At 37.2% G+C, this 18086-nt stretch overlaps 1 protein-coding gene across 1 annotated transcript in view; it reads left to right on the top strand.

Moving 5' to 3' along the window:
• Window positions 1-18086, top strand: part of OTOG (otogelin) — a 106145-nt gene that overhangs the window by 26079 nt on the left and 61980 nt on the right. Inside the window, exons 16-23 of the mRNA XM_074585809.1 lie at window positions 1633-1765; window positions 2773-2950; window positions 4719-4843; window positions 6328-6540; window positions 8752-8917; window positions 9428-9502; window positions 12926-12969; window positions 14158-14311. Coding sequence (XP_074441910.1) covers window positions 1633-1765; window positions 2773-2950; window positions 4719-4843; window positions 6328-6540; window positions 8752-8917; window positions 9428-9502; window positions 12926-12969; window positions 14158-14311 — 1088 coding nt within the window. The remainder of the gene's footprint in view (window positions 1-1632; window positions 1766-2772; window positions 2951-4718; window positions 4844-6327; window positions 6541-8751; window positions 8918-9427; window positions 9503-12925; window positions 12970-14157; window positions 14312-18086) is intronic.

Genomic DNA, 18086 nt, shown 5'->3' with positions numbered 1-18086 from the left:
AAGCCAATGTAAATGTCTTAGAAGCTGTAGTAAAGAGATTTGTGTATAGCAGGTGTGGCAGAAATTTAGTTCCTTCCTAGAGCAAAGAGAAAGTAGAAGGTGGACCGTGATTCTGATGTCTTTCAGCATGTAGCAAGGTGAATTACAGAATACTGGTATGGTAAAATTCAAGTCGTCTCTCAATGCATCTCTGTGATAGAACGTTTTTCTTTTTTAAAAATTAAGCAGTGATCAAACTCATTCTTTTAAGAAAAATCTGGTAATCTTCTGTGATTATTAAGCATGCTTTAATAAGTGTTCTTTCCCTATTGGCATCAAAAGCCAGAGTACCTGTAGTTATTCTGGAAGGTGTAAGTCCTGGCCTGGAAACTTTGGTAGGAACTGACTAGTGTTAATCATCTGTCTGGCTCATTTCCATGTTATTTAGTACAGCTGTGTTTGTTACTGTGATATGCTGAAAACATTCAATTTTTAATAGACTTGTGCTGCTACCCATCTGTGTGGTATGGTGCCTAGTTGAAGATCACTACAGAAACATAAAACATGCAGGAATATTAAGTAGTTTGGGACTTCATTTAAGTACCAACCAGTTTCAGAACTTGCTTGAATGGGAGAAAGTCCAGCCTAACTAGCATAAAACGAAGCGTCCTCTAGTTGACTTCTGTTTTGATGAAAGGAGTTGAATTCAATTCTTGATCTTTAAGCTGTTGTGAAATTTTGTTGTATAAGCTATGTAGCTTCTTCATGTTGTGAAACTTTGTTTTTTAGGATTTCAGTTCATTATCTGCTTTTGGTAATGTTGACAATTACGTGCCACTGAAAAGGGTGGGTGTTGGTAAGGTGATGAGGTTGACTTAGGATTTTTTTGGAGTATGTTTCATCCATACTGAAATGCAGTATTCCTTTCCATGTTTTTTCTATATGACTTTTGACGTAAAGAACTGAAATGGAAATAAGAATAAGCAATGGTAGTAACAATAAGCCCGTCAAGCCAGTTGGATGTTGTGATATTGTGTGCTGTCACAATGCTGCCTTGCTGCCTTTCTTTCATCAATATTCATCCAGGGAGCTTATGAACATACTCCACAATCCTCAGGAATAATGAACTTGCATGCTGTTTTAAATAATGATTCACAAGATGCTTCTGTCTTTCATTATTATTTGCCTTTAAAAGAATTCTATATCTTAAATATACTTTAAAAGAACCTGTGTACATCAGGACACTTTAATGTGAAGTACAAATTTGGGTTTCTGTGCACCGCTATGTGGGTAATGCAGCCTTGTTTATGAGCATTAACTCAGCCTCAGTGGGTCTTTAATCAGGGGGTCTTATGAATTTCAGGAGTCTTTGTACTAAGCTATATAAGAATTGTTTAAGTTTCTCTTTACAAATCCCACTTTTGAGCTATATTTGAACAATAGGTTAGCATTATGTTTAAACATGTGTCATTCAAAATACTAAGTTTTCTTACTTAGCTGTAAAGCTGTATGTGTTACAAATGCTCTCTGCTAAGAAGCAAGATGCAACTGCAATTTTTCAATTCCCAACTAATTATAGCTTTCCTTGCACTCTTATATAACATTCATACTACCTAAGTTTGTTTTTTTTAATTGTTTTGCTCTTACCTGTAGAACCAGGATGGATCATGTATCCAATCAATCACCCTTATTCTTAAGCAGGACCCCAAGAGGCAAGTGACTCTGACTCATTCAGGAGATGTTTTGGTATATGACCAATACAAAATTAACCTGCCTTATGCAGATGGTAAGGAATAACATATAAGCATGTAACTCCTATAAAGCATTAAAGCAGTATTTTAATGGCGTATGTGTATGTTGTGATACTGTCAATATTGCTAACATACTGAAGTTAAGTGGTAGGTTGTTAATATCAACATTGTTAACTTTTTATAAAATATTTCATAAATTAACTGCTGATATACCTTTTACACTAATGGTGGGAGTTGTACAGTAGCAGTATTGGGCTAGTGTCTCTTACTATAAGATTCTGTTCTGTCTCTACAAAGTCCAAAAGCCATCCCTCACATTTACAAGGTTGGTTAGTTTTTTTCTGAGGAGAAATTCTTCTGTCTGATTCTTGAACTGAATAATTTCTTTTCCCTTTTTTGTAAGCAACTCAAGTAAATATAGGTGGAAGGAACCCTCTTGCCCCTTACAGATAAGCTACAGATTTTCAGACAAAAAATTTCTTCTGTTTCTTTTACTTTTTGCTTTGAGTTTTTAAATCTTTCCCTCTGGAAGATATTACCAAGCATTCTACATATGAATATGTAACTGCGTTCTGTGAGATTCAGTGTTAGCTTTAATGAGAGCTTTATATGCAAATCATTAGTACATTTGATATCTGTGAGGCCTTGGCTCTTTGTGAATTTCCAAAAAAAGGCTTTAATACAGGAAGCACGTTGCTGGTGTAAGGATTATTTTCCTAAAATAAATGGTCTGCAATGTTTGTATCTTTAAATTGATTAGTTTTTAATGAACCTTTATGAATATTCCAGTGAACTCTGGATGCATTTTTAAAAAGTGTGGTGACTGTCGTAAGTTTCTTGTTTGTTTTTTTTTCTTTAAAGTTTGAATCAGTGCAAACTTTTGTGAGAAATCAATGATTAGGGGAAAATAGGGCCTCAACAGGAAAAAATGTAACTTGCATAAAAATGTTATAAAACAAAAATAGTGAAATGACAAGCAACAAAAGGCAAATTACAAGCAAGTTTCCTTTGCCTTTCAACAATCTCTATTTTTACTCACCAGAGTTATTTGAAATTCGGAAACTCTCCTCTGTATTTCTTCAAGTGAAGACACGCATCGGATTACAGTTACTGTATGACAGAGAAGGACTGAGGCTTTACCTTCAAGTGGATGAACGGTGGAAAGATGATACTGCAGGCCTTTGTGGAACCTTCAATGGAAATACAGAGGATGATTTCTTGTATGAATAGCTACAAGATTTCTATTTGCCAGTATATGAATATCTACAGTTATAGTGGTAGATCAAGTGTGTACTGAAGCTAAATGGATAGATACCAAGAATAACTTATTTTGAAGTTTTGTGTTAGTGATATGGATATTAGGTTTTAGTTTGCTAACAGAAAATCTGTAACTTCAACTATAGGATATCAAGCCCAGGTTTTGCTTAAAATATCTTAATATAAAAATACAGTGGCCTGTAAGTTGATATGAAAAGTTTTGTCCAAAAGATGGAGTGGCCTATACAAGGGACTTTCTTCCTCTGTGCAAGCCTCTTTATCTCTTTCCAGCTCCTGTTTTCTACTGCAAGTTCTAATCTGCCCTCTCTGACAGAGCCTCATTGTTCAGTGCCTGCAGGCCAGCAACAGTAATTGGCTGTTGCCTGAGCTTCACTTTGTTGTGATGCAGTGAAACATGGTCAGAGCTACCTAAGTACCACAGTCAAGCTGTTCAGCTTCTTTGCAGCATATTTCCTACAGATACTAAAGAATAAATTGAATTCCAGAAGATCGAGCAGCCTAATGTAAGTGGGAGACAGAGAACATGAATTTAGAGCATGACAGAATATTTCTTTGACCAAGAAAAGAAAAAGTAATAGAACTTTTCTCTCAAAATACTTGGAATTTTAAAAATCCAAACTAATAGAAAAATGGGAAAACTTTTCATAGTAGTTCCCATTTAAAAATACACACACACACAAATATTCTAGTGGGTTTTTTAACAATTTCTATCTTAAAGATTAAAAAGTATTTTCAGAATATCATTTATAACAAGACTAGGAAATATATAGACAGGATCTCAGTGAAGAGATATTATTTATGTTAAACTACTTAAAATATTTCTCTGTTTGAAGCAAGTAAATTTTTTGGTGTATTTTTGATGACAGTCTTTGGTCTTGTTCTTAAATAAGTGAGAAGTTGTGAGTATTTGTGGAAAAAGCCCTTAAACTACAGGAACATATGAATTGTGCTGAGACGTGACACAGACCATAATATGCAAGCATCTTGACATGTACAAGAAACACCTGATCCACACAAGATTTGGGAGACTCGCCATAGACGGTGCTGTCTTCTGCAATGCCTCTGCTCACAGCTAATGCAGTCTTTTCCCATCCATATTTAAATGCATGGTTTCAATCATTCTCCCTGTACAATATTAATATGCCTCAATTATTTTGATTAATGTCTTTCTACCTTTCAGCTTCTGCTGCTCCTGTGCTTACCTGGGCCTCATGGATATCTATTCAATTGCTTTTGCAGTTTTATCTCTGGACCCCGGGATTTCTGTCCCTTACTCTTTCTTGCAGGGACTAAAAGCATGGGAAGTCAGTTACCCAGGAACAGACAGGAAATTATAGGTAGAGGAGAGATAAAAATGAATCAGATATTACAGAGGAGGCAGAACTGTGAATAAGAGAGTGCAGACTTTCAGGACTATGGTGCTCTCTCCTCCTCTCTTGGGAAAATGGAACTTGGTATGTTTTGATCTGTCCTTCCGTACAAAGTATGTAATAGCTCTTAGAGCGCGTCTTCTCTTTCATTTCTGGGCCTTTGCCTGGAAAAATGAGAAGACTCCTGAAACTTAAGTTGACAGTGCTTTACAGGAGAGTGCATGAGAATATGGAACAGTGGAAGGGCAGCACGAGTCATCTCTGCTGAAGGGGGTGGTAGAACTGAGACCACTCTGTAAACTCACTGTATCTTTTGTGACTGACTTCTGTTTTGTAAAAGATCTCCGGTTGGAGTAACTGAAAGCACTCCAGAGCTGTTTGGAAATACATGGAAAACTTCTTCGGCATGCGTTCTTGTGCATGATAGTTCGCAAATGGATCCGTGTGATATTCATCTGCAGGCAGGTGGGCAGTGAAGGTCACTCATTATTGACAAATGCACTTCTACTTATTATATCTGTGCTGATTTTCCTGGTTGGATCAGGTAAAGTAATAACCAGTCCTACCCACTGAAGAAATTAACGCTTACAGGTATTATTTTGTGTTCAGTCCCCTGATAAATCATGTAGTGTATTGTTTAAGTGTTTTGTGATACTTGCAGAGGTACTTGAAATACCTCCTTTTTATTCCTGGTTTGCAGTTACAATGTGTTAAGTTAGACACCCATTAAAGGTTGGTAGTATGTTTAGTATTAGTAATGCTGCTAGTTAAGATGAAGACTCAAAAGTATTGCAGTATTCATTTTTGGAAATACTGAAAAGATGAAACATTTGTTTAATTGTCTGCTATGGAGGAGAATGAGTAGGAGAAAGATACTTATGCACTTTAGATGAGCCTTTAGATTCAGCTGACAGGATCCAGTTGGGGAAAGATGCTAGAGGCTGATGCCATGAGGAGCAAAGATGGTCACTAAGACATCCTTTAATAATGATGAACTTTGTACATCATCGGGTATATCCGTTTCACAGTTCGTACCACTTCTTGTCTTGGACTCTATGCACTTTTAGGCAAGATACAGAGGTAAAATATTGATTAAGGTTTTGTCTATAATTTCAGCAGTGCTAGGAAATCATTAAGTTTCCTGCTACAACGACATCCTATCTTTTGAGTATTTATACAATATGCAGCACTAAGAAGCTGCATTCTTGGTAATGGGTTTGCACATGGATGTAGAAAAAAGTGGCCTGTACAAGAAGTCAGAAATTCTGGAAAAGGAATTTTGAAGTCCTCATTTATACATCTGTCTTATTTTGTGGGAAATGTGAATTTATCTCTTTCTGGGTCTGCTAATACAGCATATTCTTTTGACTACTATTGCACAATTATTTAATGCATTTAGAATTAAGACACTCATATGAGTGCTGTGTTTGAAGCTTCTTATGTAATTATTTGACGCTGCTCTTGTTCTTCTGTGCAATAGTGCTACCCCGAGCAGTAGCTCTGGGTGTGTTTGAAGCCTTATGCAACTGAAACAATGAGCAACAGATTATTTTTAAGATACTGACCTATTGAAGTAGCTACTGGGAATGACGTAAACTGAAGGGATATGTAATCTTGTGTATTTATGAAAGGCACTGTGTAGTGTGTAGCATCTGTTGCCTAGCCCACATCCATGAATCAATTTAAAAATAAGAAACTGTATGTAGGCACTGTCTGCATATTATAAAGTTTCAGAATACCTTAAAATCATTCCCAGACCAAGTTCGCTGTAAGCAGCTGACTTCTTTTCGGTTTTTCTCTACAGTTGCATAGATAGCAAAGATAAAGATGTATATGGCAATACTATATAACTATGATCAGTTGCATAGATGTATAGATTGTATAGATGACGCTTTCTAGTCTTTTTAATCTCCCTCACTGAAACAGTGTTTAATCTGTTATTTGTACAGCCTCTTATGCAGCAGAAGCTTGTAGCGTCCTTACGAAAGAACTTTTTGCTCCATGCTACCCCTATTTGAGTCCTGTTCCCTATTTTGAGCAATGCAGAAGAGACACTTGCAAATGTGGACAGACTTGTTTTTGCTCTGCTCTGGCCCATTATGCTCATCATTGCCGAAGATTTGGAGTTATAATAGATTTCAGAGGAGGTGTCCCAGACTGCGGTGAGTTGTTTTTCACTTCTGGTCTTAAATAATGACTCTTTGAGGACTTTAATAAAGGACAGAAAATAAAACTAATAAATCTTTAAAACGAGAAGAGGATTAATTCTACCATGATCTTTTGTGTCCAGGACAAGTTTCTTTTTTTTGTCAAGACAGAATTAATACCAGTGTTTTTAGAGAATTCTTGCTTTATAGTTGGCTTTCCTCAGTTCTTTTGACTTAAGAAACAATGCAAAGACTTTTTTTAAGTAGTTCAAATGTATACAGAATTAGAAATACGTCTTTATCTCTTATGTGTCTTTGCATATTTCCTACTCATGTTGATATTATTCATGAGCCGCATAAATAGATTTGTTCTTTTCCTTGTAGATACTAAATTTATTTATTTTAAATGAATGAGACGAAAAATGGTAGTCTCTCTTAGCTTATTCTCTTACTGTCAGTGACACAGAAATACAGAGTGCTGAAATAAGAGTATAGTATTGGTATTGATGATATTTAATTTAAAATGAATGGAAGAATATAGATAGTGTAGATAATGGCCAAAGGTGACATCAGTCATCCACTCTATAAAGTGTCACAAGTAGAAGAGAGGGATAATGTTAAATTCTTTAATTTATATGAACTTTTGGTGATGCAAAAAGATGTTGATAGGACACTTAATGCCCTCATGTACAATTGGAAACCCTATAAAACAACCCTAAACAAGGCTGATAATATTTTTGAAGGAACATTCAAAAATTTTACACCTGGTAGTTTTTCATCACATATGTAATTATCCATGTTGTGATGCATGATAGAGAGGATTTTGGAAAGTTGGTCCAGATTAAGTACGGGGTGTCTGTATGTATAACTGAAAAGACTGTCTTGCAGTCGTTATGGCATGAATGATTGTGTCCACTATGACCAAATGAATCATTCAAACCATTTAATTTTATTTTACTTCCCTAGAAGCAAGTATAATTTTATTAGAATATATTTAAAATGTCATGCTTGTAGGGTTTAAACTATGTGATTCTTTGTAGTGTTTGAAGAACTTCTGATTTTTTTTTTAAAGTAGAGTTTTATAGGAGATATATATATAAATATATATATATTTATATATATATAAAAAAAGAAAACTTAAGATGGTATTGTGCAACATCTGCAAAGTACATACATTTTATTTATTGTTTTTAATGTTTTCTTTAAAATGCTGTGCATTTCTGTCGTGGTTTTGGCCAAATTGTCCAATGGCTGGTGACAGATGCTCCCCCCAGCCTCTCATGTATGGAGAGGAGGAAGAGAGAGAAAGAGATTTACAAGTTTAGAAGAAACTAAACTAATGAAATATTAGTAATAAAATAAAAGGGAAAATAACGAAATAGATACAGTATATACAAAACCGTATTAAGCTCCCAGGATGATGTTGCTGGTAGGCACTGGGGAAGTCCCAGGCTGGACTCAGTGATGGGTGGGAACTGAGTTCCAGAGTTGGAGTCAGGAACACACGGATCAGGATCAAAGGCAAATGAACAGACAGGGTCTTCCTCAGACGTCAGCCATTGAAGGAAGAGAGTTGACCCTTTGATCCCTCAGCTTTTTTACTAAGCATGGGGCAGATGGGGTGGAATACCCCTGTTGGTCAACTTTGGGTCACCTGTCCTGTCCGCTCCTCCCCGCAGGTGGGACCCCTCTATGCCCCTCCGCTTCCGACACTCCAACGGGGCAAATAACGAAATTAGCTGACCTGGGTTGTTATAGCAATAAGTATAATCAAGAGCCTCTCTACGTACCATTCCTTGGCACAAACTGTCTTATCACTCTAAATGAACCGTTTTAGACACAACATGCTGTTAATTTCAGAGTTAGAGGAGGCCTAGCGAAGAAGTAAAATTACTGAACAGAAAGTTGGTTCTGTTTGACCTCAAACCAGGACAATTTCTCAAAGTCCATGCACAAGAGCCAAGCATTTTCAGAGTTAGAGGGGAAAAAATCTTCAACTGTTTGGTTTCCCCGGTGTAAATCTGGATTAACTGTGCAGACTTCATTGTACTCGTTATTACTGTGGATTTACGTCTGTGTAGTTTACACAGCATAGTGCCAAGATAGCAATTTTAGTGGAATTTAATGTGATTGGGAATGAAAGAATAGAGATGTTTATCAGAAAACTGTTGGGAGGTACTTGAGTCTCTTGCACTGTAATTTGAGAGATTTGTTTCATTTGGACAGCTCTTTCATGTGAAGATACAAAGGAGTACAGTACTTGTGTATCTACCTGTGGCAGAACCTGCCAAGCACTGTCTGTGCCAGAGACATGCAGCAGTGATTGTGTTGAAGGCTGTGCTTGTCCCTCTGGAATGTATTTGAATTCCAAGACTGAACAATGTGTGCAGAGGTAGGTAAAGTTGCAATTCTGATAGTCATGCTCCCAATTTTTTTAGACCAGTGCATTTGCAAGTCAGAGTGAAAAGCTAATAAACACGTAACCTTGTAGATATTATGCATCTGTAAACTTGGTGGGATCTTAGAATTACAGAGAAGTTGTATGTCAAGATCAAGACTAGCTTTTATAGTACTGACACTCATCCAGCGTCACCAAAGCTAGCTGCTACATATTGTCTGTTTTCGCATATAAAAGAAACCAAAGGTGTCCATTGTTGTGTAGGGGTTCTGCTTTGTTACTGATTTTGTTTGGAATGCACTCGAGTTATATGGCAGTGTTGAGACAGATGTCTTGTATTTTAAAAACAAACAAAAAAAGCCACAAAAACCCCACCCACCAACCAAAAAACCTGAGCAAAAGTAACAAAACAACCAATTGAACTTTGAACAGCAATTAAGCCAATGGGAATTTTTTCTTCCTTCAATTTGAGTTAATCAGTTACATGTTTTTCCTCAACTCCAGAAATGAATGCCCATGTTATTTTCAAGGAATTGACTATCCCCCTGGAGAAAATGCTGTAACATCTTTGGGCAAATGGTAAGATACAAAACTGTTTTTTCACCTGACTAAATGGTGACTCTCAAGAGCTGTGTCAAAGCATTCTGGCTAGCCTGTTGGTTTTTTCTGTTGGTGCTTTTGTTGTTGTTTTAATATTATTTTTTTTAATGAAACATACTGAATAAACCTACATCAGTTTTCTATGCATGTTTGGACAGAGCTTCTTTATAATGTAGGTACAGGCTGCTGTGCTTATAATCCAATATATTGAAGTGCAAAGTAGCCACTATACGAAGTGCAAAAAAGCCACTATAATTTTGTAGATCCATCATAATCTGGAGAGCTGCAGCAAACTCCATACACTTCCTGAGAGTCTGTTCAAGTCTGTTCAGCTAGACCTTCATTGCTGTTCTCTTTCCTTATACCAGATTGTAAATCCGTTTATGAAGAAGTATTAAGAGTCTGTCTTCCACTAGTATAGAAACAGTGCAAAGCCACATTGCTCCTTTATCAACTAAGAAACAACACAAAGAACTGTCATATGCAGCTAAAGATATAAAACCATCTCTGTTGCTGTTCCTTACATTAGCATTTGTTCTTGTCCTCTTGCTCTTCCATTTGCATCATTATAGTAATGACATTAAAGAAGAAAACTTGTTTTAACTCTTCTGGCTGCGGCCGGGTGCATCTCTTTCAACAGTTAGTTCTGCCTGGAGAAGGTTAAATAATGTGGACAACAATTTCTGTGAAAAAACAAGCTTTCAGACTTCTCTTTCTGAAGTTTCTTGAGCTCTCGCTGCCTGTATCAGTTGTTACAGCTCTTAATTAAAAGCAGAACAGACCAAATAATGTCTGTGATACACCAGCGTAATGCTTTGGTTTGTTGTAAAGGCCACATAAGAGATTGTCAGACACTTATTGCAATAGGGGCACTTAGTAAACATACGTTCATTCTCACTCTTCTCAGCAGCCTAGTGTCCATAAGTACTGATTATTATAAATCTGTACCTTAATTGTGAGAGTAGCTCATCTTTACCTTAGGGCAGATTTCCTGGAGAGTACCAGGCAACCCATTCCGCATATGTGACTGTGCAAAGTCTGGGTGCACTGTTGCCTGCCTCCTGGATATTTTTGTTCATAGAGCATGTGCCAGACAACACTGGCAGTCATGGGAAGGGGCTTCTACTGGTGGATTCTTTGATTTGTTTCCTTTGATCCTCCTCCTCAAGGGTCTAGTTTAACTAATTATGCTAAGCACTATGGTGGATATATGCCTGAATGCACACCAATTATGTGATCATCCACAAATTTATTTTTTTAGAAATGACTACAGGTCAAAATAATCTTTCTGTTGATTTCAGATTTGAGATTTGGCAGCTCATGTTTCATGTGAATGTGTTAATTAAAGTATATCTGCTTTACAAATACTAGCACAGGACCTGAAATTAAACCCGTAGCGCTACATTTTTCCCATACAATGAGTTGCTATCAGATCTGCTACCATTTTATAAAAGTACTGGACTGTTTGGGCTGGAATTAAACAAAAGCAGACAGTGTTATGTTGCTCAGCACTTCCCTGCATTCAGTATCGTTTTGGGTTGAGTTCTATGCAGTTTCTTGTTTCTTTGATGAATTGTGTCATGCAGGGGAAATACGTTGTGCCTGATCCTGTCTGTGTAACATTCTGCATATGCAGATGGGTACACATACTACAAGCTTTATGATACACTAAATTAAAATTTTTATTTTGAATCTTGAGAAACAGGTTCTGATCACAGAATCACAGAATGGTAGGGGTTGGAAGGGACCTCTGGAGATCATGTAGTCCCACCCCTCTACCAGAGCAGGGTCACCTAGAGCAGGCTGCACAGGAATGCGTCCAGGCACGTTTTGAATGTCTCCAGAGACGGAGACTCCACCACCTCTCTGGGCAGCCTCTTCCAGTGCTCTGTCATCCTCAAAGCAAACAATTTCCTCCTCATGTTTAGGTGGAACTTCCTATGCTCAACTTTGTGCCCATTAGCTCTGAAAAGAGCCTGGCCCCATCCTCCTGACACCCACCCTTTATGTATTTATAAGTGTTGATAAGATCTCCCCTCAGTCGTCTTTTTTCCAGACTGAAGAGACACAAATCCCTCAGCCTTTCTTCATAAGAGAGGTGTTCGAGTCCCCTAATCATCTTGGTAGCTCTCTGCTGCACCCTCTCCAGCAGTTCCCTGTCCCTCTTGAACTGGGGAGCCCAGAACTGGACACAGTACTCCAGGTGCGGCCTCACCAAGGCAGAGTAGAGGGGGAGGATGACCTCCCTCGACCTGCTGGCCACACTCTTCTTGATGCACCCCAGGATGCCACTGGCCTTTTTGGCCACAAGGGCACATTGTTGGCTCATGGTCATCCTGTTGTCCACCAGGACTCCCAGGTCTCTTTCCACTGAGCTGCTCTCCAGCAGGTCAGCCCCTAACCTGTACTGGTGCATGGGGTTATTCCTCCCCAGGTGCAGCACCCTACACTTGCGCTTTCATAAGGTTTCTCTCCACCCAGTTCTGATTGTAAACTGTAGTTCCATTTGGTTCTGATCATAGTCACTGTAGGTCACTATTCCAGATTCCTATCATATTGCTGGAGCAAAGTTGGTTTGGAACAGCACGAGGATAAAAACTAGCAACTGCAACACTGTTTCCTACTGTGAGTCAAAACCACTAAAATAATTTAAATATTCATTTTATTATAAATGAGAAAGAAATTTATGATCTTGTGAGATGTTTTCAGATGGATAGTTTGATCATGATCCATGTTAGGAGCAGTTGAGAAAAGGCAAATTTACCAATCTACGATTACTATGTTTTGCTTGGGGAAAAGTCACTCCGGTTCAGTACAAAAAATTGTTGCAGTCACAATAGCTTGTCATTTGTATTATATTCAAGGCTGGGGCTTTACCTTCATCTGTGGGATAACTTAACAACTGTTGGTATCTTTTTAGCAGAGTTTTAAGCTGATAGTGAGGAAAATGGAGCATTTCTAATAGTGTTAAGAATTTTCATCTAAGAGTACATACTCAGAGCTTGCTGTAACATACATGTATGCGTGTTTAGGGTTTTGTTTTGTTTTGCTGCTATTGCTCCTTGGATTTGTTTTAGATAACAATGACTTATGTATGGGACTTGGTTTATTCTTACTGCACTGATGTCTTTGGGAGCAGTATAGCGGTGTATTCCTGTATGTATTTTTATGTCAGCCCAGGCATTTTAACTCAGTAATGTTATGCAGAAAGCAAAAGTTTGAAGTGTAATTAATATTCTTTGTGTTAAAGCAATGTACACTGTCTACGGTTTTAATGTTCAGTGCAAACATTTTTACAGTTATTTTCTATTGACTCATGCTGCATGCTTCACTATTAAACAGAAAACATTATCTTCTAGATCTTACTGGCTCTCATCACATCTTCATGTATTTCTGTTTCAGCCTTTGCAGGGATGGAGTAATGAATTGTGATAACAACATAATAGGTGAGTGAAAAAAGAGGGAGAAGATACTTCAAGTCCAATGAATATGTATCCTTCAATCTCTGTGGAAATGCTTATCTGTAGTAAGAGACTGTGCAATATATACAAATGGGTAACTTGCAGGAGGGGATCTGTAATTTAGGAATTATATATTTCTGTGATTGAAAGCAAGGCTGGTGCAAAGCAGCAGCATAACTGTCCAAAATACTGTTAAATCTGAGCAACCTTTTTTCCCAGTGCTTTAAAATACTTGTATTTTTTATATTTTTTTTTTTTAGATTGCTAAAGTAAATAAGCTTAACTACATTACAAACAGCAGAACTTCAGTAGGACGAAGTTATTTTTGCCCCATAAAACATGGTTTTAGGAACTGAACACTGTCAGTAACTTTTCATAGTTTTTTTTCTTTCCTTCTGCAAACCCTGAGTAACTTAAATATGAAAAAATAATACTTTTGTCATACTGAAGCAAAAGAATGTAACAAGTGCTTTTTCTATTACAGTATATTTTATATGTCTTAAGTATTACTGTCCATACTCTAGTTACGATGCTCTTCTAATTTAGTGAGAAAGACTTTTATTTGAGGTTTCAGTTCTCCAATTGCCAACTCTTTGGCCTTTAGCAGAAATCTGTTCCCCGTGCACTTGAAGGTGGTGGTTGTTCTGATTTGACAATTATCCAGAACCTCTCTCCCTAATGAAGAAACAAACAAAACTCTGGCAACCAACTGAAACCACTTTAAAACAGTGCCACCACTTTGGGCATTTGTTACATCTACACAGTAAGCTCAGCGCAACCCAAAAGCAACTGTGCATCAGAGTTACTTTGTTCATAGTCAGTGGCTTCAGCTCTCCATCTAGCTCTCAGACCTTTTCTTGATATTTTTTTTGCTTTCTGTTGATTTCTGTTTCTCTGTTGATAGTACTTTGCATTTCTGTTTTGGAGGGCTGATTCCTGACAAACTGCTTAGAAAGTGATGTCCCTTACTAAATGAATATATTAATTTCAGCATTTTGTATGAGATTTACAGGGGTTCTATGAAGTTAAGTACACTCAGGAGAGACATGCAATTGGATGTTACTGGTATTACTGGATGTTACATATTCTCAGTCTAAAAGTATTGCACACCTCTATGGATTACAAAATTTGAGGTGTGAAGACTAATGTGCCTGTCAATTTTTTTTCCCCCAGCACACAGCTGCCCAGTTGGACAGATTTATATTAACTGCAGTAATCCACAAGTTGATCCTGAACTCAGCAGAGAGAGAACTTGTGAGAATCAGCTGCTAAACCTCACTTTCTCAGCACACCTTCCTTGTGTTTCAGGTTGTGTCTGCCCACTGGGGTGAGTACAGGCAGATTTGCATCTTTTGGTACGCAAACATAGATGACCACCTTCAGTAGCGATTGAGGTTAGCGATTAATTCTGCTGAGGACATACCGCATTTTTACTTGGAGAATTTGAGGTGTCAAGGGATGAGCATCCAACTTGTGAAGGCTTACCACACAATGACATGGGCCATTGAAGGCATGAGAAATGGTAAACCAAGAGACAGGTGGAGCCAAAGGTCTAATACCTTACAATAATAAAAACAAAATAACAGGAATATAGAAAGGGCATTGAAATCATTTGATCGAAGCCCTGTACTATAGCAGAATTGTGTTTACCTAGATAACTTTTTTCAGATATATAACCTATTTCAACATTTCACTGAGTGAGGCATGTTTCTTCATTCCTAGGCGTTGTTTTCAGTATTCACTTCCTCAAAAGGATATTTTAAGTCTCAGGGGTTTATGCTGAAAATGTGTGGATGAGCTGTTGATGTGTTTTGGAATCAAGCACTATATTGCTGAGAGATTTTTGATTATAGAAATAGCAATTATGTGTTTTGATTATGTTGGTTTTGATGGTAGTCTCTTAAGCACATAGCTTGAGGTTTTTGAGTATTGTCACTCTAACATTACTGTTTATGCCTTGAGAGCGTCCTCAACACAAAGAGTAAAAGCCAGATCCTCAGTTGAACTGGGTTGAAATAGCTCAGTTGAAGTCTGTGGATTCATACTCATTTATGTGTAGATCGACATGAAATGTCAAACTATTCATATGAAATGGAACCTGTAATTGGTCCAACTCACAATATGGCACCATGGTGAAAAAGTGCTAAGATAGATTGTGAAATTAACTGCAGGCAGATGTTTTCAGAATTGCAAAAACTCATCCTGTTGGACCTGGCTGGTACACTTCAAAGCCAATGACTACCTTCAGCAGCACTGTAGGGCAGGCAACTCAGCAGAGAATAAAAAGTTTGTGATCTATTTTCCATGATCACAAACTGCATGGCTTGGAATATAAGGTGTAATCCAAGAATTATATATTTATTGTAACATAAATTGAGAATCACTGTAAATGCCGTTCATCTCTTTCCGTTGTAGAGTTACTTGCAAGCTACTCAAATCTGATATCTTTTTAAATATTTGGCTCTGGTGGCCTTATACTTCATATATATTTATGGTTTTGTTTGAGATTGCTTTAAGAAGAATTAAGATGGTCTTGAAAGTGTGTGGTTTTTAGGGTGCTTTTGGAAATGCAAGAGACTTCTGCTATGTATTATGTATTTTGACAGGTGGGGACTGGCCTGTGCTGATGTGAGTGGTGGAGTGGCTTAATATATTTCATTATTTTCTTTTTATTATTTTATTAATATTTTCATTAAAGTAGTTTAGTTTTCTTCTGAACTTATAAGTCTCTTTCTCTCTCTCCTCTCATTCAAGAGAGAGGTGCGGAGAGCATCTGTTGTTCATCTCAGTGACCAGTCTGGCCCAAACCGGGACAGCAGGTTTTTTATTTAGATGACGAATCGTAATATTTTAGTTATTTTAATAATAGTTGGTTTTGGATAGAAGCTGTTGGTACTGAATAGCCCTAATGTTTTAAGTCAGTTACTGAATTCACACTCCAGTGATTTGTACTGCAGATAGATCACATGAGTCAGAGCAACACAGTAAGACAAAACCAGATTGAGAAAGATGGAACAAATACCATTACCTGCAAACAGTACCTTATCCTATGTACATGACAGTTCGAGTAGGGCAGGATGCAAATGTGCTGTGAATTTGTGCAACTTCAAAATTATCTTTCTAGGCAATTGGTTCTTACTGGTGAAATATAAAACTGAGGTGACATTGTCCACTTTACAAGGGTAAAACATAGATGGAATTTCTTTGATCTTAACATTAGTTTTTTACTTGAAATAATTAGTTTCATTCCTTTTCATGCTTTTGTTCCTGTTTGAGGTCTTGCATTAGTTCAGCTTGATTCATTGTCTGTAAGCTAAGCTGATTTAAGCAGTAGTGAAATCAGTTTAACATGATCGATTAATTTTCGTTGATTTAGGTAAACTAATAACTTGTTGAAAAGTGAGTATGTCACAGTTAAGAATCCTGTATAGGAAGCTACACTTTTTCAGGAGGATCTTTCCAATCTGTTCAATCAGATGATTATTCTTCAATGATACCACAAAAGAGACTTAATGCAGAAAGAGAAGGAAAGAACCTGTTTTCACAGAAAGTGGTGTTAGGATTTCAAGCAGGCAATATTTTTATTTTGCTGTCTATTTTTCTAGTATCTAGAGAGTCTTAAATAGTCTTTCAAATGCTTCACTATGTTTCTAGCATTCCTTCTTTGTTGTGTTTAGAGTACATTCTAGTGGAACTTGCATGAAATGGGAACTAAATACTAAATAAGAAAATCATAGCAAAAGTAGCAGTTGCGTGATTCATTTGACCTCTTTTTTTTTTGTCTGCAGTGAATTAATTAGATGCCAGTAACTATGCTGTAAATATTTAAATTTACATGAGATTGTTACCATTCTATGGGTTACAGTTCTTACATTATAAAAATTATGATCTTTCCCTCTGTTTTAGAAGTGATTGAGGTCAAACACTAATGCTCCTGGAACACATTCTAATCTTGTTCCGCCCTGCTTTGATGACATAGTTAATGATTTTTTAGATTTTATTTGTGTGGTTTCTTGCTGTTTTCCATCTGTCACTGTTTAAATGGCAGCTTCTTATATTTCCATGCTCCATTCCAGAAAAATAAGTAATGTTCTGTGTACAAGACAGTTAATAATTTTTAAAGTTCAATCTTTGATTTACACCTTCTGCTTCTGGGTTTCTATGATTCAAATGATTTTTTCCCTCTTTAACTATACCAAATGCGTGTAATTTGACACAAAGATCGTCTTTAATCGGATTGCAGAAGAAACAAAGAGAAGACCAAGAGAAAGAAAGAGGAAAAATCAGTAGTATCTTCCTATATTTCTGCTTACTATGTGACTTGTTTACCACAAATGGACGTATGTTAGTTTGTGCCTGTCCTATTCCATTAGTTTTCCATGGTCTCCAGTCAAACTGATGATGATCTCTGAAACAGCCATCTTCTGTTTATTGTTCCTTACAGCCTGCTTTTTTTTTTTTTTTGCTGTCAAGAAAAGCGATCACTTTCCTGAAGAAACTTACTTTTGTTTTCTCATTTCCCCCATTGATGTTATTTTACTCTTGACTGCAGCATGAGTTGGATTTGGCTGTTCTATACTTTATATAGTGTACAGTATAAAAAAAAGTGTACTGTATATACATTTTATATAGCTTTTCAAACTGATGAGGGTTAGCTGGAATTTTGGTGGCTACTTGGTACTGTTTTGTGTGGGTGTGGGTCTTGGAATTTATTAATGGCCATGGCTTGAGCAGGAGCCGGGAGGGGAAAAGGGGAGAGCACACTGCCACACTATATCACTGCAGCAGAGAGGCCACAATCATGTTGCATATGTAATTATTTTGCCTAGTTCAGCAACAATTTAGAGCAGCTTCCCTGCTACTCTTATGTGATCCAGTAGTAGTGGTGAAGGGTTCTTGCAACACTTGGTGCTGCAGGAATGAACCAAACTCTGTGCTGCAATGCCAAGCATCCCTGGAAGGGATTTGCAGATGTTCCCTATGCATTGTCCTGGGAGGCACACAGAAATGAAAAAGGACTGAAAATTTAACACAGGATTTACTCTTAAAGGACTACCTCACAATACTTTTGAAATATTGGTTAATGCATCTGAGAGACATAA

This window comes from Larus michahellis, chromosome 4 (assembly GCF_964199755.1).
Source record: "Larus michahellis chromosome 4, bLarMic1.1, whole genome shotgun sequence".
Lineage (NCBI taxonomy): Eukaryota > Metazoa > Chordata > Aves > Charadriiformes > Laridae > Larus > Larus michahellis.
The sequence above is the reverse complement of the archived record's forward strand: the minus strand, read 5'-3'. Positions and strand labels throughout refer to the sequence as shown.